This window comes from Vicugna pacos, chromosome 35, assembly GCF_048564905.1.
Source record: "Vicugna pacos chromosome 35, VicPac4, whole genome shotgun sequence".
In the NCBI taxonomy this organism is placed as follows: Eukaryota; Metazoa; Chordata; class Mammalia; order Artiodactyla; family Camelidae; genus Vicugna; species Vicugna pacos.
This window is the reverse complement of record NC_133021.1, coordinates 22421700-22445834: the sequence shown is the minus strand read 5'-3', so window position 1 is coordinate 22445834 and position 24135 is coordinate 22421700. Positions and strand designations below refer to the sequence as shown.

At 46.4% G+C, this 24135-nt stretch overlaps 2 protein-coding genes across 3 annotated transcripts in view; both read right to left on the bottom strand.

The window, feature by feature from the left end:
• The window catches only part of PDSS1 (decaprenyl diphosphate synthase subunit 1), a 38191-nt gene extending 18456 nt beyond the window's left edge, over positions 1-19735 (bottom strand). The window contains exons 1-7 of one of the 2 annotated variants that reach the window (XR_012067265.1): positions 18685-19735; positions 14833-14897; positions 13879-13999; positions 11449-11579; positions 2955-3096; positions 304-415; positions 90-203 (exon numbers count right to left, since the gene is read on the bottom strand). Coding sequence is in view for 1 of the 2 variants with exons in the window: in XM_072955240.1 (XP_072811341.1) it covers positions 94-203; positions 304-415; positions 2955-3096; positions 11449-11579; positions 13879-13999; positions 14833-14897; positions 18685-18825 (822 nt within the window). In the remaining variant the exon portion in view is untranslated. The remainder of the gene's footprint in view (positions 1-89; positions 204-303; positions 416-2954; positions 3097-11448; positions 11580-13878; positions 14000-14832; positions 14898-18684) is intronic. The other variant, XM_072955240.1, reaches the window with a different exon arrangement.
• A 2257-nt stretch (positions 19736-21992) lies between these two features.
• The window catches only part of APBB1IP (amyloid beta precursor protein binding family B member 1 interacting protein), a 97779-nt gene continuing 95636 nt past the window's right edge, over positions 21993-24135 (bottom strand). The window contains exon 15 of the mRNA XM_072955108.1: positions 21993-22812. Coding sequence (XP_072811209.1) covers positions 22324-22812 — 489 coding nt within the window. The 3' untranslated portion in view covers positions 21993-22323. The remainder of the gene's footprint in view (positions 22813-24135) is intronic.

Below are 24135 nucleotides of genomic sequence, written 5' to 3'. Positions count from 1 at the left end.
TTTTCTAGGAGAATTAGCTCCCAAGGAAAAGCTAGGAGGTTTTTTGTTTTTGTTTTTGTTTTTTTAACTTGAAAAAAGACAGGACGTACATACTGCTTTACAACTGTTGGCAATCAGACTTGCAGTCTTCTTGAATGTCTTTTCAAGGTAGTGTGCAAATCTTTCATTCTCATTTTCTTTTGACCCAAGCTGAAGAAATTCACCTATAAAGAAAGAAAGGGGTCATTTGAGATATGGATTTTTTTTGCCTGCCAAAATCCTAGGAGATTAAATAAAAAAGAAGAAAAGTCAGAATTAACCTACCACGCACCAAATCTTCAATCACCTGGGTTAAAATAGATATAACAGTTGTATTTCCAGTGCGTGCCAGAGCCATCGATGCCGCAGAAAGAATTAAATCCCCAGCAAGGACAGCCTAGAAAAGAAGAAAAACTTAAAGTATCCGAGCATTGGAGCCAATGAAGTTGACTTCTCAGAAGAGAAACATTGAACGGGAGGGCGGGGTCCCCTTGGGTCTAAGATTTTCCCCCTCCTCTTCCTCAGCATGATGTTATCAGTCACAGATGTGGGAGGTGTTTGAACTGGATTGGCTCTCAGAGATTACGGGGTCTGTCTTTCCAGTTCAGAGCTGAAGGAGGCGGGAAGTAGCTGACCCTCTGGCTTCATTCCTGGCCCTGGCAAAACGGCAAAACACAGCTGCCTTTAGTTTAGTTACGCTGGACCATTCGCTCTCCCCTCAAACCAGGCGGTTTAGCCTCTGCACTTACTGTTTTTTTCTGCTCAATAAGTCCCTCCCCTTCTTCACCTGGCAGACTCATTTGCATACTCAGGTGGCACCTACAGGAAGTTCACTCAGACCCTCTGTCTCATCTTCTGTGAACACGGCATCCCCTGGACACTGTTGTCTTCCCACATTTTTTTCCTATTTACAAACTCCTAAGGGCATGGACTGGGAATTGTCCAGCTAGTATGCAGCATGCACCAGCGCCTGGCACAACCCACGCTTTTCTCAATGAAAACTAACCAAGGAATCTTGGCTCCAAGCTCAATGATCTTTGCACCCCATGACACTGCCCCTCATTCCAGGACAAAAAATCTTTTTCACTAAACCCTAGACAACATTTTTCCAATCTTCTTTAGATTGTGAGTACATGTCTATACTGTATTTAAAACTAATTATAAATTATGCATGATTGAATTGCACGCTGTAATCAAATACACTAATCTGCACAAAGACATGCATAAGTGTTACAGAGTAGCTATAAATGACAGAGTTCGTGGAGCTCTTAATTCATGGAATTGGCAACATTACCACATTTTAAGTTTTTAATGTCTGTCCTCTAGTTTCTAAAATCAGTGACATTCAGTATGTTTACCAATTGATCATTTTGTGTAACGTACATTGTATAAGCTATACAATTGATATAAACGTGACTATACACTTATAAAATCACTGTACACATTACGATATATAAGCACACACACATCCACCCCTACATCACTAGCCACTGAGAGCTCAGGACCGCTAGGCTTTGACTTCTTTCCTCTCCTGGCCCTGGGGATCCCAGAGGCCGAAAGGTTCCAGCATTTGGAACTGAAGCTGCCACCTTGGGGATGGCTAGGGTAAGGGGCTAAGGGAAAGATGTGCCAGGGTCCCAGGCAGGGGAACGAGGCTCATGGAGAAGCTATTCTGTGAATGGATTTTTACTGGTAACACAGTAGTTTTGTTTGAGGGACAGAATAGTGGGGGAGACTGGCAGGCGGCCCCGTGCAGGGCAGACCAGTCTCACGGCTCAGAGGCAGGTGACAGTGGAAACACAGTCTTTCACGCGTGCTCAGAAAAGTAGAGGCAGTTGGCAGAGGGGACCAGCCAAGGAGAAACCCTTAACTTCAAGTTCACTCATTCCTCCTCCTCCGCCCATACACTCGGGTACTAAGGCTTTAGGACAGGCCCTGAAAACGGCCCCAGCCGACTGCAGGACGTGCCACGGAGGCGCCCGTGACCTCTCCACAATGCAGCTCCACCCTTCCCACCAACAGTCTGATGCATGGAGTTCTGTCCACAGGACAAAAAACCTCGTCATCTAAAAATCTGAAATCAGAGGCTTACCATTGAAACTGCAGGGCTTGACACAGCAAAACCAGCATGTCAAGATAAGATTAAGATGCACTTCTTCTTTGACTCCAATTAGAAAACAGGTGGGAGCCAGGTCCGACAGACAGGAGAGAGAGGGGCAGGGAAACTTCCGTCCCGTGAATGTTGTGTTTGTGCTTCGGGAGGGCAGGGGAGGGGGTGCCTGTGCGCTGGGAGACGCCGCTCCCAGGAGGCCTGCGGGTCTTGTCTGCCCAACTTCACCCCTTCCTCAACCCATGACTTAAACATCCTCAAACAAGACTCCACATTGTACACGTCCCCTTCAAGAAATGCTACTGAAATACGTAACACATACACGTGAACCAACTCAATTATAGTGCCTCTATTTAAAAAGGTAAAAATTTCATGGGCAAACAGTACCCCTCTGAGATAGATACAGATGGGTATTCAGACATATATACACATGGTTTCAGTTGTATGTACTTGCCCTGACACTCCGGCATGTGGCAATTAATACATGAAGTAATTAAAGTGAATCTGAGTGATCTCAGCCCCAAAGCAAAAGGTGTGATTCCTCATGAAATATGCTTTCTGGATAACTACAAAAATCTCTTTCCTTAACCAAATTCTATATAAAACTGTGAATAAACAGGAATGCTAAGTTTTTTTTTTTTCCCCTATGGTATTATCTATGATCAAACAGCCATATACAGACCAGACATGGAAACTATTCTGAAAGCTGGCAGACCACATTTGAGGAAGCATATTTCATTTTTCAATGAGACAACTCTGAAAAATAAATGCAATTCAATGAACGTGGGATTTGCTAAGAAAGAGTTAAAAAACCCAAAAGCCGTACCTTCTTTTCCCCCCAGATCTTATTAACTGTGTGTTTTCCTCTCCGGGAACTGGCGTGGTCGATGACGTCGTCGTGCACCAGGCTGGCAGTGTGGATCATTTCTGCTATTAAGGCTATGGTGCGCTGGCTGGCTTGCACATCTCTAGTTAACAGAAAGCAATGCTTTTTTAACACAGACGCCACCTATAACCTTCTCAGCAATCATCTTGTGAAAACTGGACATCAGATCTAGGATAAAGAATTTTATTTCTCTAAGAGAAACTGCATAAAAACTTCGGCTTCCCTACATAGCCGATTCTATCTTCTGGAGAACATATTAAAAACGCAGAAGATACCCTGCACCAGGATTATGTTTTAGGGACACATTAAGAAGTAGAATTTATATAATTAACGACAGAAAAAGGATAAACATCTTAGAAGTCTGGGTATCAGGCTGAAGAACTGTCTTTATGTCTTGTAACGGTGGTATGAGTCAGTTGATCAAGTTTACAATCAGGTTATAATTAAATCCCAGGGATGGATGGGGAAGATGGGGAAGACGGGTGAATTTAATATTAGCTTAAATGTTTAGTAAGAAGACCTGCTGGAATCCCTAATTCCAATTCATATTTAACCTGCAAATTAGAAATTTAAATGTTCCCTTCCCAGATTTAACACAGAACACTCCCAAGAAGACAGACTGATGTGAGTTTTACAGTTAAAAGGGAACCCCATTTCTTTTTAATTATCATCATCTATGCGAATTTTTAAAAACTGAATTTCCAAAAAATCAAACTGAGGAAAATAACCAGCTGAATTTTCTGAACGTAAAACAGAAGGCTGGCTTAAACACATGCTAACCAAACGTTTCACTTATTCCAATACCTTACTTTGCAAATATCACCACGTTCTCTCTCAGAGGAGAGAAGCGTTAGAGGGATACTGAAATGTGGCTTTTTCTTTAAAAAAAAAAAATCTAATCTGAACATCTGCAAAAGCCAGTGCTCATCCGAATTCCTCAGATCTAGCAGAAGCCATGAAAAATGAAGTGGAACTGCACTACAGACGCTGGGATTTAACCGCAAACACCGAATCAGCCCGAACGGTATCTTCCTGACTTGCTTTAAATGTAATTTTAAAATGTGGTGCTTTGCCGGCAACTCTTAAGATTTTTAGAACTAAACCTCAGAACCTTCCAACTGCTGTGAGCCCGGAAATCAACTGTAAAGTGCTGCTCATTATTTATTAATATGTCACAACTTCAACAGTTCTAGATGCTTCTGATCACAACACATTTTTTGGAGGGGCAGGAGTAAAGCAACCGAGAAAGGGGTACAAATCATCCTGCGAAACCACTTTGGTTGAGGAGAAAATGGACTAAGCAGCTTCTAAGCTTTTTCTGAATCCCTCAGCAAGCCATTTACAGAGCCTAGAGAAGGGAGCTTGGACCTTAAATATTTTTCAGGTAAATTTACTGGATCCTGTCTTACCTGAGTTGCTTGTGCAAGAACAGATGTAGCCTTATACAGTTGTTTTTTTAAAAATAAATATAAAGGCTATGTTTTTAGAATATTTTCTCAACTGAATTTCACTCACTGAAATATATACCTGCTACTGGTTAACAGCAGATCTGACGTGAAAACAACTGGTAAGACTCGAGCCTTCCTCACACATCTACAGGTTGGGTACCACATCCATCAGCACAAACCACGTCGGCAGGCAGGGCCCCTGCTGTCGAGCTGCACTCGGACAGGAGTGCTCACTGAGATGCTGGGGCTTTTGTCTTTGTTTTAGTGCCTTCCAAGTACAAAGATTTCTTACAATAGTTTGAAATTTCATAGACTCTACATGTATGTAAAAAATGCCATATTGCATGGCTAAATTCCCGACGGGTGAAACAGGATTCCTGCTTAGAATGTTCTTCCTTGGCATTGTGACACAGCCCCTACCTAGGAGAAACATATTTTAGACACTTTATCATTTTTCCTGATGTACTTTTTCCTCTACAATGAGGCTTTGGTGTGTGTCAGCTTCTATCTGGAAAACACCGCCACAGTGTGTCCACAGCACAGCACTTGGTCTGGAACCCGAATCTCCAGATTACAAGAACAACTCGCACTGTCTTTAAGACGAAATCTTGGAAGTACCAAACTGAGTCATGCCATCAGAAGCTGGGCACCATTTCTACTTCCTGCTGCCACACTTTCCCAACTTTGGGAGACGAGCTAAGAAAAGCCAGCCAGGCGATAGAGTGGGAGAAAAGGGGGCCCCTTGTCCTGAAAGGCGGCTCTGTCCACCATGCGATGACTCAGCCAGCCCCCTGGAAAGTCGTTTCCCCTCTTCATTCAGTTTAAAACAAGATTTTCATAATGAAGAATTTCCAGCACAGACAGAAACAGGTGGAGTGACAGAATGATGACCTCCCCACATACACTTCACCAAGCTCACATGTGAGTTAAAGAAAATACTTTGTTCCCCTAGTCACACTAATACATGCAAATTACAAGCAAACCCCCGATGGGAAAACTGGCTCTAAAAAGAAAATCAGACCTTGTCAATGGATCATCTTGGCTCGGAACAAATGAGGGAAGCAGATAAATTTAAGTAGTAAATGTGGTTTCACTTTAACAGAGACAGAGACACTTAAATTCCCAAATCTACACAAGGTGGATGGAAAACAGAGTTCTCCAGTGGCATACAGGGGGCTCTATTTCTATTTCAAAATCTTCTGTTTTTTTATCTTTTCTGACTTCTAAAGATAAGTGTTTCATTTTGCTTGTTAGAACTCTGACAACCTTAATGTTTCTTAAATATCCATCTCTGGTCCACCATGTCAAAATCAGTACTCTTGAAAAGACAAGACTGAAAATCCCTCAGACATAGGAACTGCGATCTCTAACGGTGGGGCTCGGAACTGGCATCTTTAAGCAGCATGCCTGGTGATTCTGATCACAAAGTCAGGGAGCTGCTGCTCTGTACGTGGGGGTGCTCACTGGACTTGGGGTGAGCCCACATGGAAGCTTTTCCTCAGAGGAGTCTTGAGCCAAGCTCAGCCTCAGCAGACCCCCTGCTGCACTGCCTCTAAACCACAGGCATGAGGGGCGATTCTGCTACCTGAGAAGTGACCTGAAACCTGGGGGCTCAGTTCAGAGGTCGTGTGATAGATTCCCTGAGTCTCTTCACAGCCCCATGTGCAGAGTCTCCCCTGCTCTGAACAGCACAGCCACGGGAGGGTGGCCGTCCTTTCCTCTGACACGCCGCATCATCTCGAGTTTTAAAGGACACACGTGGTCATGCATCAGTTTGGTACGGAAGAAACTTCAAATGCAAACGAAGTCTCTGTCTCAAATTCCTCAGGACGTAAACTGCATCTCCTAGGTGTTACCTGAGGGAAGTCCATATATTCAAGTGTTCTGTGTGCTGAGCACTATCTACACAGACTCACATAAAATTTTATCTTTATCTGCCACTGAGCTGACTTGCTGCAAGTTTGAGTCCCTCAACTTCCGACACCGTGGAAGTGTTCTGCTTTACCCCAGGTCTGCACTGTAGGTCTGGGGGGTCCAGGAGAGGCACCTGCAGAGAGAGCAAGGAGACCCGCCAGGCACACTCCTTGCACTGATGTGACAGGGTGTAAACCACGGGGTTTGTATCTGTTCTCTGTGGCTCTGTGACAAATTACCACAAACTGGATGGTTGTATCAGCAGAAATTCTCTCTCGGTTCTGGGGACCATAAGCCCAAAAACAGTTTCCCTGGACTGAAATCGAGGTATCGGGAAGGCTCCCCACAGCGGCTGGAGGGGAGACGCCTCGGCTCGTGGCCGCATCACTCCCACCTGGCAGGAGCAGCCGTCTTCACGTCTCTCCTCTTCTGTGCGTTTCGGTCTCCCTCTGCCTCCCTCTTTCAGGAGACAAGCATTTGGGACCCATCAGCATTAGCACGTGGATACCCTTTGTGGGGCTGTTTTTCAGCCTAACGGTTTACCTTCTCCAGCCTCTTCTGCTGATGCTCAATGTTCCCTTTTCAGTGATCAGATTCTTAAAATGACCTGACTTTATTACATCTGTCTAAAGTCTTTTTTCTCCTCATTGTTGACACGACCTTGAAGGGTCTGCCCTTCCCAGCAGCGTTGCAGCTGCATGCGGGGGACTGAAGGAGCCCCTGGACGCCGCCTGCTCTCCGCTTCGCACCCTCGGCCCCCACTTCTGTTTCCTGGCTTTGTCTCTGCGCACAGCAATCTTGTTCCCTCCTCACCTGCACACTAAGGATGATGCTACTGGCAGGTGCATCCAATGTGCCTCCCATCTGAGGAAGAGCAGAGTGGGATGCCTGCGAGCCCACACTTGCCGAAGCAGGTCAGTCACCTTCATAAACCCAAATAAACACACCGGGCTAGAGTGAAGACTGTCTTTCTTTGCTGGGAAAGGCAGTTTTAAGCTTGATCCTAACAGTCATGAATCCATTAGGAGTTTTAATATCAAGAGAAAAGAACTGACATCCAAGGACATTCAGCAGCTCCTGAATAGTCAGATTTATCTCCAGATGAAAACAGACGACGGCAATGCGGCATCATAAATGATGCAGGCTTCCTGCTACTGTTTGTTTACTTGCTACTGAAGAAGCACCGCCTCCTGGAATCCTTGGACACCGGAGAGCGACCCCCGTGAAGTTCTATGGGGCCTGTGACCTATCCAGGCTGGCTTTCCCTGCGGGATCCAGGGTGTGACAGAATAATGCAGCATTTGGGTTTTTCAAATTGGGCACAGCTGATGGAAGTGGAGAGGTTGATTCCTGCAGCAACCAATCAGCCTTAGCGGGGCGGTGGCCGCTGGAAGCGGAGGCTGTGCGCCCGGCATGTTCACAGCTCCATAGCCGTCTTGCTCTCATGATGTCGCCTTACACTTGAGCTTGACCTCACCCACGAAATGGACACCATCTGGCCATAAGAGCCTCCTCTGCCTCAGCAGGTGTCCCTTTTTACACACTTTACTCCCAGACCCATTCTAGCAATGAGTAAACCCATCAAAAGTGCCACACCCTAGGTTAAAGACAAAAACATTGCTTTTGGCACCAACCCTCCTGACTACCCCATAAACAGCCACTGCAGTAGCTGGTTCAATGACTCGGAACACACAGAAACCAGGAGCAGTTCCAGCATCGTCAGTGGCCTGACGCGGGGAGTCATGCGTGTGAGCCGGGGCTGTGATGACTGCTCTGTCACAGCTTCCCTAGGGCAGGCTTTTGTCATTTCCTTTGTCTTCATGAGAATCACAAAAGTTACTTCCTCTGAGTTTAAGATTTTTACCACGTTTGGAAACTTGACGTATTAACTACTGTGAACACTGCCTCTTACAGTGTTTTAGCTAATCAGCGTCTGGCTTTGTAACCTGGGATAGTGGGAGTCGATGCCACTCGACCGTACAATCAAGATCAGCCAGTCTGCGCCCAGTGCAACTTGAGCAGGCCCGTTATCCCAGTCACTGGCAGTGACATCCACTTTCCAGTGCGGGAAGATTCCACCGGGAACAGATGGCGTCAACAACGATGGTAAGAACAGGTGCCCTCAACGAGGCCGCTGAGCGAGGCCGCTGAGCAGGAGAGGCGGGGCTTACGAGGGACAAGATGCTGTGTTGTATTCGGTAAGCAGAGCAATTTCATAGAAATCGATTTCTTACAAAGCTCACTTTTGATCTGGATTCTTGATAAAGTCAGTCCTGACCTACAGGTAGTTTGGGTTTGGCTGAACTCTGCTGTGGGCTGAGTTCTCCCGGAAGCAGACTCTCCAGTTGAAAGTACAGGATGTCTGCTCAGGAGTGCCCGTCGTGGGTGGGGCGGGTGGGGGGAAGAAACAGCACTGGGTGGAGGGAAAAGCTCGTGCAACACAGGCCCCTCCATCGTGTGCTCTGAGCTAGAACAGCCCTTCGTCTCCGGGTCCTCGGATGTGGACTGGCTCGTTTGAGAGGATTCTCTGCAACCCTTTATGACGCAACCCTTGAAGAGGCTGAGAACCGAAGGCTCTTCACCAACAGCACCTGGCCCGGCAAAGGGTCATTCCCTGAAGCGGGGTGTGGGCCGCGTGGCTCAGAATCCGGCGTAACTGCTTCCTGGGCCTCTCAAGTCTGATCATCTGCTGCGTGCATTCCTACTAGACCCGCCCAGGTACTGGTGCTTTTCAGGACACAGAGGAAAAATAGTCTTGAACTTCTTGGGCCATATTACCCTGAGAACATATTATAATCTATGTATACTTTTCCTCAGAACAATGCAAACACACAAAAGATGTTGCATACGATTCTAAGGGGCTCACAGACACCCCCATAACTCCCACAGACCTCAGGTGAAGAATTCCCAGTAAAGTAATTGAGGGTGGAACATACAATGCACAACTGAAAAGCTTACTAAAGGAAAAAGAGAAAAATCAATAGAAGGTAGCCACCCTCCCCCATCACTTCTTAAGGTATCTGTTTATCCTGTTTTCTCAAATCCCCTCCAGGATTACCGCTAACGTACGGAATACACGTCTCAGAAGCAAGATGACAACGTCTGAGAAGCCTTAGGGGAGCCATTACACCTCAACTACAAGGTGATAAAGCAGGTCTCTCTCAATTCTGCCAAGGCCAGCAGGCGGCAGGTGAAGCCCTGGAAGGGGTTCTGGGGGCCCTGGCTGGAACCCGAGGCCCGTGTGCTCCTGCCCTGAATCTCCAGCCACTGCCACCCCACATTGTTCTAAACCACTCTCAGCAGCAAGATCACAAACGGCCAGAAGCTCTCCCCCACCCCCTCCCTGCTTTAAGTGGCATGGAAGTGACAGTTAGATATTTAGCCCATTAAGAGCCTGATCCAAAAGGGTCCTTAGGAAGTAAGAATTCTCAAGAAATTGGGGTTCGGAGGGTAATACTGTTAGCCTACTCTACCACCCAAATCATGCTACATCCCAGTGCTGGACACGGCCTCCGTCCGGTGCCTCCAGTAAGCCCCACTCCCACCACCTACGGGGACGATGAAGCTGTAGCTAGAACATCCCTGGGGAAGGCCGAGTTGAACTTACTTTTTAAACTAGCAATGCCTTTTCTGTGCTACAGTCTCCCATTTTTTCCTGCAACCGACATTTATGCAGTTTCAATGATGAAAAGTGGAAAGACTCTGACTATGAGGATAACAGTGGACAGGATTGGAAGCAGTGCAGAATATCTTCCTTCCCATGTTATCTCTGAGGGTGACGAACTGTATTATGCATTAATCTGAGACATTAAAAACATACATACATCTCTCTAGACTAGTCAACCAGGGACGATTTGCTCATCGGGACATCTAGCGAGGTCTGGAGACACTTTTTGTTTGTCATCAACGTGGGGAGGAATACGACTGGCATCTCACGGAGACAAGCCAGGTGTGCTGGCAACCAACCTACGATGCACACAACTGTCCCCACAGTAAAGAACGATCTGGCCCCAAATGTCAGTAGCATCAAGGCCGAGAAGCCCGGTTCCAGACCACCTGAGAGGTATTTCCCGTCTGCTTCAGAGGGAGCGTTTCTGCTGCTCTGCCTTTCAGGTGACGTGAAATTGGTCCTGATGTTGGGCGAATGGTCATTGCCAGAGATTTCACTGCTCTTTCAGATAACACTGAGAGTCCCTGGAGAGTTCTCCAGGTGAGCGGAGCGGGAGACACCCCTGAGCACACTGTGATGCGCTGGGGGGCACAGTAGTGGGGCACAGACGGCTGTGGGCAGAGGTGAGCCTGTGCTCGCAAACAACTTCATTCCCACAGCACCTCAAACTCAGGGCCGGCAAACCTTGAATGTTACCCGCCAAGGAAAAGGAATGTGACACAGATGTTCAACACTAGGGAAATGTATCAGTACACTCTGGTCTTCTGGAGTTTCTAGCAACAGATGACTTGACATAAAAATAATAACTGAAGACACTCCAGTAATGTGGCAAAGAGTTTAAAAAATAATGGTTCTGGGTAAATCTTTTGTCTTAAGATTTCCTTTAATATTAAAAAATTGCAGTTGTTTTAACATTTTAAAATGTATATATATTCGAAACACAGAAGTTCAAAATATTATCTTTTAAGATTTCTCTGTTTGTGAAGGCTGCAGGAAGTTAGGCACTGCAGAGGGTGTGGAGCCCAGAATCTGGGTCTGACTCATGACTTTATAAAGACCAACCTTTGCACTAACAGCTCAGTGTGCACAATGATCACAAGTATGCATACATCCTGGTATTCACTTCTCAGTGAGAAAATGGATTTTGGCTTTGAAAATGCTTTCCAAAATGTTTATTCGCAGCTGAAGTTGTTGTTCCCCTATGGGCATTTAAAAGTGTGGGACAGGAACATGCCCAGACCAGACTCCAGGGTGACCTGAGAAACGCAAAGCCAGAAACTACTCATCACAAAGTGAATTCTCAGCTACAAGCTGCTTCCTACACAGGAAACTAAACGGTAACCTTGGGAAGGAAGGTTGGCCAAGTATAAAACCAACAGAGGAGAGAAAATGAGTAACTCACCGGGAGTTATTATGATGAATGTTACAGGCCCGGGCCATTAGCACCACAATAATTGGTCGAAAGGCTTTTCCTTTCCCATCAAAGTAGTATTCTGACATCTCCTTCAGTTCTGTTGTAGATATGAATAGTTCCTGAAATAAAGTTTCTCTGTGTCAGTATGGCATCATACCTGCACCAAAAAAGCAACGGGCTTTCTTTCGTAAAACTTTGATTTTAGTGTATTCATGTCAGTTGAGAAACTCAGCACTCAGGTCCAACATTGTATGACCACAAACCTGGCTGCCCTGCGGCTGGGCCATGAGCGGGGCCTGGCTGGCCCCCGCCTGCCCCAGTGACCCCAAGAGACAGCAGGCGTGGCAGGGAAGCACCAGGTGGCCCAGTGACAGCTGGACAGAGAGAGAAACAGAGCTGGCTGCAGCTTGGAAGATGGAGGGGGAGGACAAAGACGGGAGTGTGGGAGCCAGTGAAGCAGGAGGCTGGGGGGTGTTGGGGTACCAGGGGCACAGGCTGAGTCTGGCTCAGCCATTTAGCCACAGACAAGCCAAAAGTTCACAGAGAAAGTGTGAGACATGGTTTACCTGATGGGAAGGAGCTTACAATTGAGTTGGGGAAGCAAAATTTTAATATGAACTATTCAGTAGTTATACAGTGGTATAACTTGAACAATTAAATGCATTGAAAGTTCAGAGAATGGGGAGATCAGTGTGGACGAGAAAAACCGAACATTTCATGGAGGAGATAAGCTTTGGGGATTAAAGGATAAGGAGAATTTTGATTTGTGAAGAGATGGGGGGGGGTGTTTCTTGTCTCTGCCACCAGGGACTTACTGGGGTAATCAGAGCTGTTGCCCCAGGAGCGGTGGGAGATACCTATGGATCCAGAGCCCCTGAGGCTCTGAGGCGAACCCTAAGGCAGGGGGACTGACGGCAGGGGAGGAGGACGAGGAGGGGAAGGGAAAAGCTGAGTCTAGGATGCTTCCGAGGTTCCTGGGTGGCAACCTTCAATCAACAAGAAAAACAAGAGAAAGAACAACTCGTAGGGGAAAGTAAAGCTTCAGATCTGTCAGGTTTGAGACCATCACGGACACCCCATGGAGCTGCCCAGTGAGCAGTCAGATATATGTGTTAAGGAGACAGAATTCAATCCGGACCAGAGATATTATCTGGGACTCGTAAGCATGGAAAGGGGTAAACTGGAGACACAGAGAGAGAAGGGGCCAAAAGAACCCCAGGGAATGGGAAAACAAAGGGGGTGGCGAGGAGGGGTCGAGAGGGACCTAGGACGCCAACTGAAGGATGGCCAGGGTCAGAGCCAGGGAAGAGCAGAAGACAAGGGATGGGTGTTGCGGAGGCGAGTGGTCACCAGCGTCCAGTGTTGAAGGAGGCCAGGAAGATACAAACTGGAAGTGCCGCTGGATTTAGAGCCACTGATGACCTGATCAAAGGCGCTTCAGAGGCGAGAGAGGCTGGAAAGGAAGGCACACTGAGATGGTGGAGTAATGGGGAGGGGCAACAGAGAGAGGGAGTGGGGCACGTGCGATGGGGATGGGCGGGACTCGGGGCCAAGGGTGAGTCCTTTAAAAGACAGACAGGAAGAAGCTGGAGCATCTGAAATGGATCTGAGACAGAATGAAGAGGACAGGGAAATACAGACGGGGTTCCTAGAACTCCAAGGAGGAGGCAGAGGGGATGGGACTGTCACCAGAGGTCCAGGGACTACAGTGGAAAGGAGGGAACACTGACTTCCCTGGGTGGGAGGAGGAGGCAGGCCCGCAGCCGGCCCAGACTGTCGGTGACACAGAGCAGGCGTGCGAGGAGTTCCTCCTTCATGGCCTCTGCCTGGTCCACCAGAGAGGAAGCGGCGGTGCTGAGAAATCAGGACAGTGGGGTGGGGGCTGCAGGGGGAAAGCACAGAACCCTGAAGGGGAAGGAAGTCGACGGGGGACATGTGACTACTTCAGGGCAGCATCTGAGAACCCACATGAGGTTGGGGACCACTGAAAGTTGGGGGGATAGGATGATTAACGAAGAAAGGCCTCTTTGGGGGCAGCCTGGCACTGACACCCAGAACTGGACAGGAAGACAGGAGCAGGAGTCACCGGCGGCTTCAGGGCCTCACCAGGCCTGGAGCAGGTGACGGATTTGGAGAGGAAGGGTTAGAGAGGACTCTTTGGACCTCTATATGTGCTGCCTGTACCTGCGCCTGTGCCTCCCCCTCACCTAGTTTCCCAACTCTGGCGTCACCCCCCACTGGATGGTAACACATATTGCATTCTCCACGTTGCCCCATCCTTGTTGCTCAAGACACATTTGAAACTTGACATTCGCGAGTCAGGTCTGTGATGGCACAGCACACGTCTGGAAATCTGCCCTGTTGTCTCGTAGTTCTAAGAGATCAACATTACTTCACAGCATCGCAGAAACAGCTTACCTTCCTGATGTCCTCATACAGACCTTTCAAGTCTCTCCAACCAAGTTTAAAAGGATCGGTGTACCTCTCACCGCTCCGTGTCTTACTACAGCAGCACGCTGCTGGCGTCGTGTGATGGAACCTGGGAGCAGCAGAAATGCACACAATGGAAGACAGTGCTATTTTACTACGTGAGACAACTTCATTTTTAAGTTAAGAATTATATACACCCATGCATATACATGTAACAGAGTCAGATGATGGAAAACTGAAGCCCAGATACTTGCTGGAAATTAAGCATTGAGACAAAAAGGTCATTATAACTTAGAAAAACATACAGAATTTCATTCTTGCTCAACGATATACTGATAGTATATTTTTATAACCAGGATCTTGGGAACCCACAAAATCAAAGAAAGACTAAACTATGTTCATTGTGCTCAGAGTTGATTTTAAATTTTATTGTACAGTCAGGCTTCTGTATCTGCGAGTCTCGCATCCATGGATTCAACCAACCTCAGACTGAAAATTTAAAAAGTTCCAGAAAGTTCCAAAAAGCAACACTTGAGTTTGCCACGCTCCAGCAACTATTTACATAGCATTTACACTGTACTTACAACCATTTGCATAACATTTACATTGTATTAGGTATTATAAGTCAAATAGGGATGATTTAAAGCATACGGGAGGATGTGCATGGTTTATATGCAAATATGACACCATTTTATACAACAGACTTGAGCATCTGTAAATTTTGGTATCTGAGGGGAAGGGTACTGGAACCAATCTCCCATGGATACTAAGGGATGACTGTATTCTCATTTTTTGAACACGCAGAGATCACATAGAGCAAGTACTGTGGTGCTTAGTTAAACAACATTCAGTGTGGTAGACCAGTCCACCACAATTCAGAACAGAAATATACTGGCAATGTGACTAGTAATTTTAGCAGGTGCAGTATGGATATAAACTTACCGTGATATACTATACATAATTGGAAAGGCAGATGTTAAACTCTTCACAAGATTAAAATAGGACACCTATAAAATAAAAGTATTAATAATATGTGTGAAAAACTTCAAGACTAGATTTTTGCAAGAATATCCATGAAAAATTTGTTTATAACACGAAATAAAAACTCCCATAATTTATAATAAATGTAATCTTTATCTTTTAGTTGTCCATTTAGAGACTGCAGACTTGACAAAAATGTTTTCTTTCCTTATTATAAAAGTAATATCTGTCATAACAGAAAATAAGAAAAAAGCAGAAAAACCATTTATAATCTACCCTTTCCCCTAAAGAACACTCCATAATCATATCTATCACTTCCTTTAACTAAGGCTGGGCACTAAGTAGTAAGGATTAGTGTGATTTACACTCTCTTAAAGTCTTAAACTGGTTTAAAGCAAAGAATAATCAAGACCCCCAAAGCATCAGCCCAGGTGGTGGGAAAGAAAGGATTTCAATGTTTAGGAAGAAATTCACAGGTCCACAAACACTTCCTATTTTAAGTTATTGCTCCTGAAGATACTTGGAAATGGTACTTTTTGAAAAGTCATGTTAACAAACAAGCAAGCTCAGTATCACATTTTGGTAACATTAGAACAACAAAAGACTGTGTTTTAAAAGATTGAAAGGTGGTGACGGCAAAGAGTAGTCCCAGCAATTATTGTGCACTATTAAGAACCAGGAATTGTGACAGGCACTGGGGACCCAAAGATTACAGACAGCCAATCTCGAAGAATTCAGGGACACGGGCATTTCAGAAATTACTAACTTACTAATTAATGTGGGAAGGGCTCTTACAGAATACTGGAAGAAACCACTTTGACAAAGGATGGATTTAGCACAAGAAAAATAAAACGAATCCACTCTATAAGTAATCAAGTCTCACAACGTGCTTTTACACTGACCCTTAACAACCACTTGTTCTTATAAAGCCAGGGAACTTGAAATTCTTGAAAAACTGCTAATACAGATGTTTACATTGTATCAAAAGGAAAAAAGCACCTACAGAAACTGTGTGCATTATGTGCTTCCACTGAAAATGTATACACTGACACAAGTAAAATCCACAGAGAACAGAGTTTGAAAGTGTATAAGCCAGGATATTAAACAAAAGTTATTCTGGAACAAACAGAATTGTGGGAGTTGTTTGTTTTATTCCATTTTCTGGTTCACATTTGATTTTTCTCTAGATTGCTTTAGACATATTAAAATGACAATAGAGGCTCATTTTATCAGGCAGGTGGTGGCCAAAGAAGACGGTCTGAGTTCTGTTCTCACCATTGCTTTTCATATTCATTAGACCAGTAAGAATATTTATTACATCCCAGGTATTACAATGTCCCAAGAAAACAAAGTGACAAGCCTCCTGGTTGATTTCTTTATTTTTTTACTGTTTTATGACAATTAACCTTCTTCTTTCAGCTTTCATGGGTAGATGAGCCAGTAAAAACGAATTCAGTATTTTATTAGAATACTTATTCAGTGTGAGACCTGACCTCTGACCTGGGGTGAAGAGTTAAAACCCCACAGCTAACAGAGTGCCCTGAATCACAGGCGGTAGAGCTGTGTAACCTGTTAGAAAGCCTGCTCTCTGGAAGGTGGATCTTGGCTCAAATTCCAGGATTTCCTGGCGGTTACCTTGCGACATCTTTCTGTGGATCGTATCTACTCAAAGAAACGCTGAGGTTAATTGAGAGAGTGTGTGGAAAGTTCCTGGCTGTATACATTTAATATGGTATCTATTCAATCAAACTGTTTTGTATGGGAAGAGTACCTTCAGGACATGTTTTCCAAAGTGAGGTTAGAGAAGCCCTGAAGAGCAGGAAACTATTAGAAGGGAGCCAGGGAACTGGAGTCATTCAGCGGGCCACTACCAGCACGAGGAACAAGCTTTTCCAATTCAGGTTTTGTGCCTTCCCATCACATACTCTCTTCGAAAGCCAACCTTGCCTCCCTCCCACGAATTTACTTGTTGAAAAATGCAAAAACGCTGAGTAAGAATTAAGACATGCTGGCAAGGGATTTGGCACAGTCAAATGCTGGTTTCCGTCCTATTACAAGACGTGTGAACACTACCAATGGAGAAATCTGGGGAACACACCAACATCAGGAAGGGTGGAGCTGTGTTGGTGGAGCCGGGCGTGGCTTTACTTTGTCCCTACGGACCAACTAGCCAAAACACACATGGCTGAGGGAGACCAGAAAGCTCATGTATTAATTTATAGTGAAAAATACCATGGATACATGAATCAGAAATATACGGTATTGGCATGATCAGCACAATGCCTCCTTGTGGTCATTAAGGCAGACGTGGAAGACCTGGAGCATACTGTCTCCGGTAAAGCACCCTTTACGTGGCTGCGATAATTGCTTGCTGGGCATGAAAGCAAAGGAGTATCAAAGAAAGGAAGTACCAGTGGCATCAACGGTGGGCGCGCCTACCGCTCCAAATAACGTCCCCATGTGCGCTGCTAGAAATCTTTGAAGCCTGGCTAGGACAGTACCGAAATGGATCCCAGCAGACTCTCTTTTCCTCATCTTCTCTCTTTACTGTCTAGTCTGTAGATTAGCCCAGCTGCCATTCTCTCTCCAAATGTCTATTTTGGATAAGTTGTGACATGTACACCCATATGTATCCAAAAGCAGACATTCCGAAACGCAACAAATTTCATATTGGAGAAAATGGTGTTTGATGGGTACAGGGTACTGTACCAAATCTGACTGAAACAGAAGAGTCCTAAATGAAATACACTTTTTAAAAAAAAATGAGCCTTTCAGGAGAGGATATAGCTCAAGTGGTAGAGTGCAGGCTTAGTTAGCATGCATGAGGTCCTGGGTTCAATCCCCAGGACCTCATCTAAGAATAAATAAGTAAATAAACCTAATTGCTGCCCCCCCCCCCAAGAGCCTTGTGGATGAGAGTTGAATCCATACAAGTACTCTATGACCGGAAAAGTCTTTAGAAAGGACAGTGAGTCCTTAGAATTTGCGCGGTTACGCTAAACAGTAGGAGCTTAGGCTACGGGCACATTGAGAATTAATCACTACAAGGTGCGGAAAGGACTCCGCCATAAAAACTTGTCAACATTCAGGAGCTAAACTGATCAGAACAGGGAGAAAAAGGAGATGGAGCCCAAAGGTAGGAGGTAGCAGGGGAGAGCAAGGAATCATGGTTAGTGCTTGGACTCCGATTCTGTTTCAAGAAGGCACAGGTGGGCTTAAAGCTCAAGGTTTCTCCAGTTGCGACATCCTCAGGCCTCTTCTCCTTCCAGTACCCTTCTACTCCGTCCAGGTTTGCCCTCCCTCCGAAGCAACTACCGCACGACTGAAATACGGTCCACTCTAAGCACCAGCCCTGCTTTCTCCACGAGGCCTTTCCCGCCTAATCCGAGGCTCCCCAGATCCGAGGGGCTCAGATCACCTTTTACTCTAAAATCCCAGTTAAGTTCCGTCGCCCCCGAAGCCCTGGCTGTAACTCGAGAGGAAAGCGCTGCCCACGGTCTCCATGCTTTACTCCTCCGTATCCCAGGGGGCAAGTGGACCACTCCTGCGTTTCCCAGAGACCTGGATCCTCACCGCCCCGTCCCCAAACCCCAGGTGCTCCCCTGTCCCCAGGACACCGCTCTGCAGCCCGGCGCAGAGCGCCTGCCCCTCAACTCCCGTTCCAGGGGCCCCTCCGGCCCCGGGGCGCGTCCCAGCGCAGCCCGCGCGCCCCGCCCGCCGCGCAAGCCGCTCGCGCCCATTCATTCAGCCGCGCCGCTGTCATTGGCGCCGTGACCTCTGTGCCCGGCCGCGGCGCGCGCTTCCCGGCCTCACCTGCGCGCGGGTGACATCGGCGGCGGCGGCGGCGGCGCGCGGCCCGGACGGTCCCGCGCGGCCGGGGCACCCGGACCCCAGGCTCCGCGCCTCCGGCTTCCAGGAGCAGCCGTGCCGCCACCGCCACCAGCGAGAGGCCATGGTCCGAGTCTGAAAGTCGCGGCAGAGCGGCAGCTCCGCCTCTGGCCCGGCGTGCCCTCCTCCCGGGACCCGGAGCAGGAAGTTCGGCCCCGGAAGGGCTTCGGCCCCGTCGCCCCCCGCTCTCCTCGCTGCTGCCCGTGCGCCCTCTGCGCGGACTCTCGGCTGCCGCTGGCCTGGAGCTGACCGCGGAGCCGCCGAGGGCTGCGCGGCGGCGGGCGGCTGGAACCCTCGCCCCACCACGGGCCGTCGGCTGGGGAGAAGCCAGCGTGACCTTCCTGCTGGGGAGCGGCCTCTCCCGACCCCGCCCTGCCCGAGCCTCCGTCAGGGCGGGAACGCCCCCCTGGCCGACCGACTGCCAGCCAGAATTGCCACACACGGCGCCCAGCGAGCCGTCACTGACTTTCCTTCTGCGTATCTAGGGAGAAACGGGACGCAAAGAATCGGGTTCCCGTTTTGCTGTCTAATCGGAAGGCTCCGGCTTCCCCAGCTGCTTCTCTTGGGTGTCACTTGCCACGTCGTCGTCGTCTGCTCCTTATGGCCACCTGGCCTTGAAAGAAGTGCCTGCCTTTTCCTTCTTTCCAGCAACAAGTCAAACCCCTAGCAGGGCTGTTGAGAAGCAGCTAGATTAGCCGACTCCCTCCTCTGAAAAGCTGATGGGTGTGTCATGGCCCACTTTGGCAGTCTGGCTCACATGTGGATTTGTGAGCCCCGCTCAGTGGATGTACTGAGCTGTATGAAGTTGTTTGATTTTGGTAATGTTACCTTTCACATGTCCAAGCACAGAGAAGCCAAAAACTGCGGAAACATAAGTTTGGAGCAAAGAAAGCTTTTATTATTGGGCAGAGCAAGGAGAATGGGTGGCTCACGCCCCTGAAACTCCCAAACTCCCCCAAGGGTTTCAGCTGAGCCTTTTCAAAGGCCAGCTGAGTGAGGGGCAGCCCAGTGGTTGTGATCAGGTGCACATAATTCTCTGGTTGGTTGATGGCGCTCAACCCTTAGGCGTCAGAAGGTCTGGCTCATGATCATCAAGTAGTTAATTTCTGCCATTTGGTGGTAGTAGTTAGCATCTGAAAAACTCGAGAAATATGCCTGAAGTACTATTACCTGGGTCCTTCAGAGATGAGCTACAGCAGAGGATATGGGGAAGGGGTCTGTCCCTGGAAGGCCTCAGAGGTGCCTGCTTAATTATAGTTGAACCTACTTGTAACTGGCCCAGGGGTTACTGGAGAATGTCCGGAATAATAGCTGGTATGTGTTAGAAAGACCTTTGCTTAATTCTACAGCCAGATCTACTCTTATGGTACCGAAAGAGTGTATTTATAACAGAAGTCATGATATAATTAATAAATGCGCACACACAAAACCAATCAAAGAAAGTGTAAGCATTAGGGATATCCTCAAAAAGTTCACTTATGAGAAAACAGACCAGCAAACAGGCAACTGAAGTTCTATGACACTTTTTCTTTTCTTCAGACCCATGTATTTTGCATTAAAGAGTGCAAGTACCCATACAGCTGAGCACATTATATTTATCTTTAACATTTTGTGGAGTTTTTTTTCATTGAATGAAAGCCTATAATAAACTATTTAAGTCAATTTTATTGAGTTCCCCCCCTCCCAGTATTGAAGAATATTATGTAAAAGATGTGTCAGGTACTTTACAGACAAAAGTTGTTAATATGCACCTGTGGCTTATCTTGATCTAGATTTATATGTTAAGAAATATCTGACAGGTGGAGTTTGCCAAAATAGAGATTTAACACGTGTATTTGCAACAATCCTGTGACTTAGACATTACCCTCTGCCCTAATTACAGATGGGGAAACAGACCTGGAGGGAATAAGTGTCTTGCCCAAGCTCAGGTTGTTGGCAGATAGAGCGTTACACAATTTTGTTAAGCCGTTTTCATCTAGAAATTGTTTACCCAGATTGAAACAAAATCTCTTAAAAGATGTAATATGGCAAGGCTAAGTAGGGAAAGCAGGTGCAATTCATGAAGGATTCCAACATTAAGTAGTACCTAATCATATTATTGAATAGCTTTAGTCTTCTTTTCTCACTAAAATTAAACATTTTCCCCTGCTACTTCATTCTTTATAATGTGACACTTTTGATGATTGCATAGTATTTCTTTGAAAGGATATGTAATGTTTACTGGGTCACAGGGAACTGATATTTTACATTATCTGTCATGTGTTGGCAGATCTTTAAAATCAAGCTGAAATGGAATTTGAATATTCTCTCCATTCAAGTAACTCAGAAAAATGCTGTTGAGAACCACAAAATGGTGATTCCTAGGGTCCTCTTGGAATTTGTCTTATGCCAGCAGAGATAAACATCCTTCCTCTCTACCCAGTTGATAATTATTTTGGAAAAGGCTCATCTCAAATAAAACCAAACAGACCCAGCTTTCTGGGATGTAGGTTAAGCACATCTTCAGGCCTCAATTCTTGTCCATTAAGTTAGGAATATGTTTGAATTGATGGTTTTGGAGTCTGGGAGGTCCATAACAACCACATCCCTCACTTTCCCTTCGTGAGTCCCCTGGGTCTTACTCTCTGAGCCCTCTTGATCCACAGGGGTGGGTTCCAATGCTTCAGAAAACTTTAGTGCACCTTACCAGTTTTAATTACTAAATATTTTCGTTTTAAAATCTGTTTGCTTTTTTGTTTGTTTGCTTTAAATGTCAGTTTAGAGCTTACTTTTCCCCAAATATTACAACATAAGATTAATGATTTTTTAAGTAGAAAATAACACATTAGCTATTATTTAATTTCTATCCACTTTTAAGAAGATTTTGAGGCCTTTTACATTTAAAAAGAGAGTAAAACACTTTCATCCCAGACCGACCATTCCCCAGATGCCTTCTCAGGAGCCAGGGAGATCAACATACAGCCTCTATCTGATTCTCTCAAAACTATGGAAACTTGGCTAGGCATACTTTTGATCAAGCAGTGAGTCTCAAATTGAATTCACCCTGCCTGTTTTTTCCTTTTCTTTCTTTCGATTTTTGTGAAAGTCGTGGAGGTCACTGAGGTGGTGATGGAAAGTATGTCAAAGATCAACAAGACTTTAGAAGGCCTAGGATTTTTAAAAGGTCAAGTATGTTATAAAATAGAATTGATACTGCATTAGATTTACAGACTGATAGTTCTAAAAATACCATCTTCAGGAAAAAACATTTAAATTTTTATTAATTTGACACTTCGGAACATAACATAAAACTTCTTTAGTTAACTTGAAATGGAAGGGAAAATCCATCGAAGTGGAAATACATAGGAAAGGTAGGTCCATTTAGGTAGATATTCTAAATTCCATGTTAGATTAAGGATTACAGGTGTACCTGAGCAACAGGGAGATGTTTTGCAGTACTTCTAGTCAGGATACTGCAATATTGTATCTAAGAATGGACAAAATGTCATGAGAACAAAGTAACAAACATGCAGTTGAGGTTAGCAATGATTATATCCATCATCCAAAGATATTTGTAAGTTCTCCTTACGACATGTTACCTCTCTTTTTCTGCAAAGCTTTCATGAGATCTGACATGAAATCTTGCTCCCCGCCTCCGCCGCTGGGTGGTCCTGGGTTCTCCTGCCTCTTTGGGGGAACTGGAGGCCTTTTGACGACTATCGGGGGCTTCTCGGCAGACTCTGGGATGAAGGTGGGTGGGGGAGGCGGCGGCGGCGGTAACGGGGACCCCACATTGCTCACAAAAGAGGGCGGTGGGGGAGGCACGAAGTCCGGGGGCGCGTCAAAATCGGGGGGCGGTGGAGGGAGCTCGTCGTCCTCCAGGGGTGGCGGTGGCGGTGGCGGTGGCAGGAGGTCATTGGGCAGGGCGGGGAAGCCGTCGGCCGTGCCCTTGGCCTTGGGGGGCATCCCCGGGCTGCCGCTGACATCTGAAGACCCTCGCACAGGAGGGGGTGGAGGCAGGCTGGACTTCGGGAGGGGCTGGGCCCTGGGCACTCCCGGGGCTGGCTTCTGGTCCTTCAACAAAGAGAACAGCATTATTCTTGACCTCACGGCCACGTGGAGGTGACATTTCTTTGGACAGGGGAGCTCTCCGGATTTAAGAAGCATCTGCCCCGGGGGGGGGGGGGGTCTCAATCCCTCAGTCCTGGAGATTCCAGGTTGTTCTTAAGCTAGCTTATCTTTGCTTTGGGATAGAAGGACTCCAAATGGCCTTTAACATTATTATTTAATATTACTACCTGCTGCTAATCTACTCTGTCTTCTTCTGTCAATGGAAGCCCTTGCCCTATTCAGCAAGGTGTTTATTTAGATTATACAGGTGTCTCCTCAGAGCTGCCTTATACAGGAGTTATCAGTGTCTTTAAAAGGGCTCTTGTGGTACAGGGTTTATTTAGCTGGTTGTGGGTTACCTCAGTCTTTACCCTACAGTCAGCCTAGAGCAACTCCAAATGGAAGCAAATTGGCTCTTTTGGAACTCCCACTCAAGCCTTGGTTCCCGAGACAAGCCACCAGGGTCCTAGGCAAACACAGACGTCACATTTTTCTTGGTCTGAGTTGAGCTGGTTGTGAAGGGCAGTTGTCAGGAGCAGGTGTCTGAAATTATTTTGCTCCTGTGCCATCTCCTCAGGGGCAGACAGATGGTTAAGGAGCTTCCCCAAATCTCTTACAAATCCCCTGGCTTCATCTTCCTACTTTCATCAGCACAAAGATGGAAGGGAAAAAGAAAACAGAAGGCGTTCTCTCTGGACTACAGGTCATCTTTGTGCAAACCTGAGCACCAGAGGCTCTCTCTCCTGGTGGGGACGGTTCTGGCTCTTGCATCACTGCTTCTGTACTTGCATGCTGACAGCCCTTCCACAGGGCTGTGGGCAAGGATGGAGCCAGTTCTATGTTTCACTCCTCCAGAAGTTAACAGCTTCCAGGGAGGAGGTGGGTAGACCAGGAATCTGCACACTTGATTCATAGTCTTAGATTTACTTTTTATTAACTGTGTGAAAGTCAGCTGGCTAATCTGGTATAAAATGAGCACCATAATCCCTATTATTATCTGTATCTTGAATGCATAATGTGATCAAGTGAGATAAACATATGAGTGGGTTCTGAAAACTAAAATTATGTTGCATGTGCTATTGGAAGAAACCAAAACACCAGACTTGGCCAAAGGCTAACAGAGGGCTCAGCCCTTCGTCTGCCAACAGTGGAATAGAGATTAATAAATTATATTTATATAATGTAACATACCTGAGAATTTCAGGCAGCCAAACTGAATCCCTGTTTCAGTGATAATTATCATTGTGATTTACATTTTATCAGGCTTTCATTGTATTTCTTTCTTTG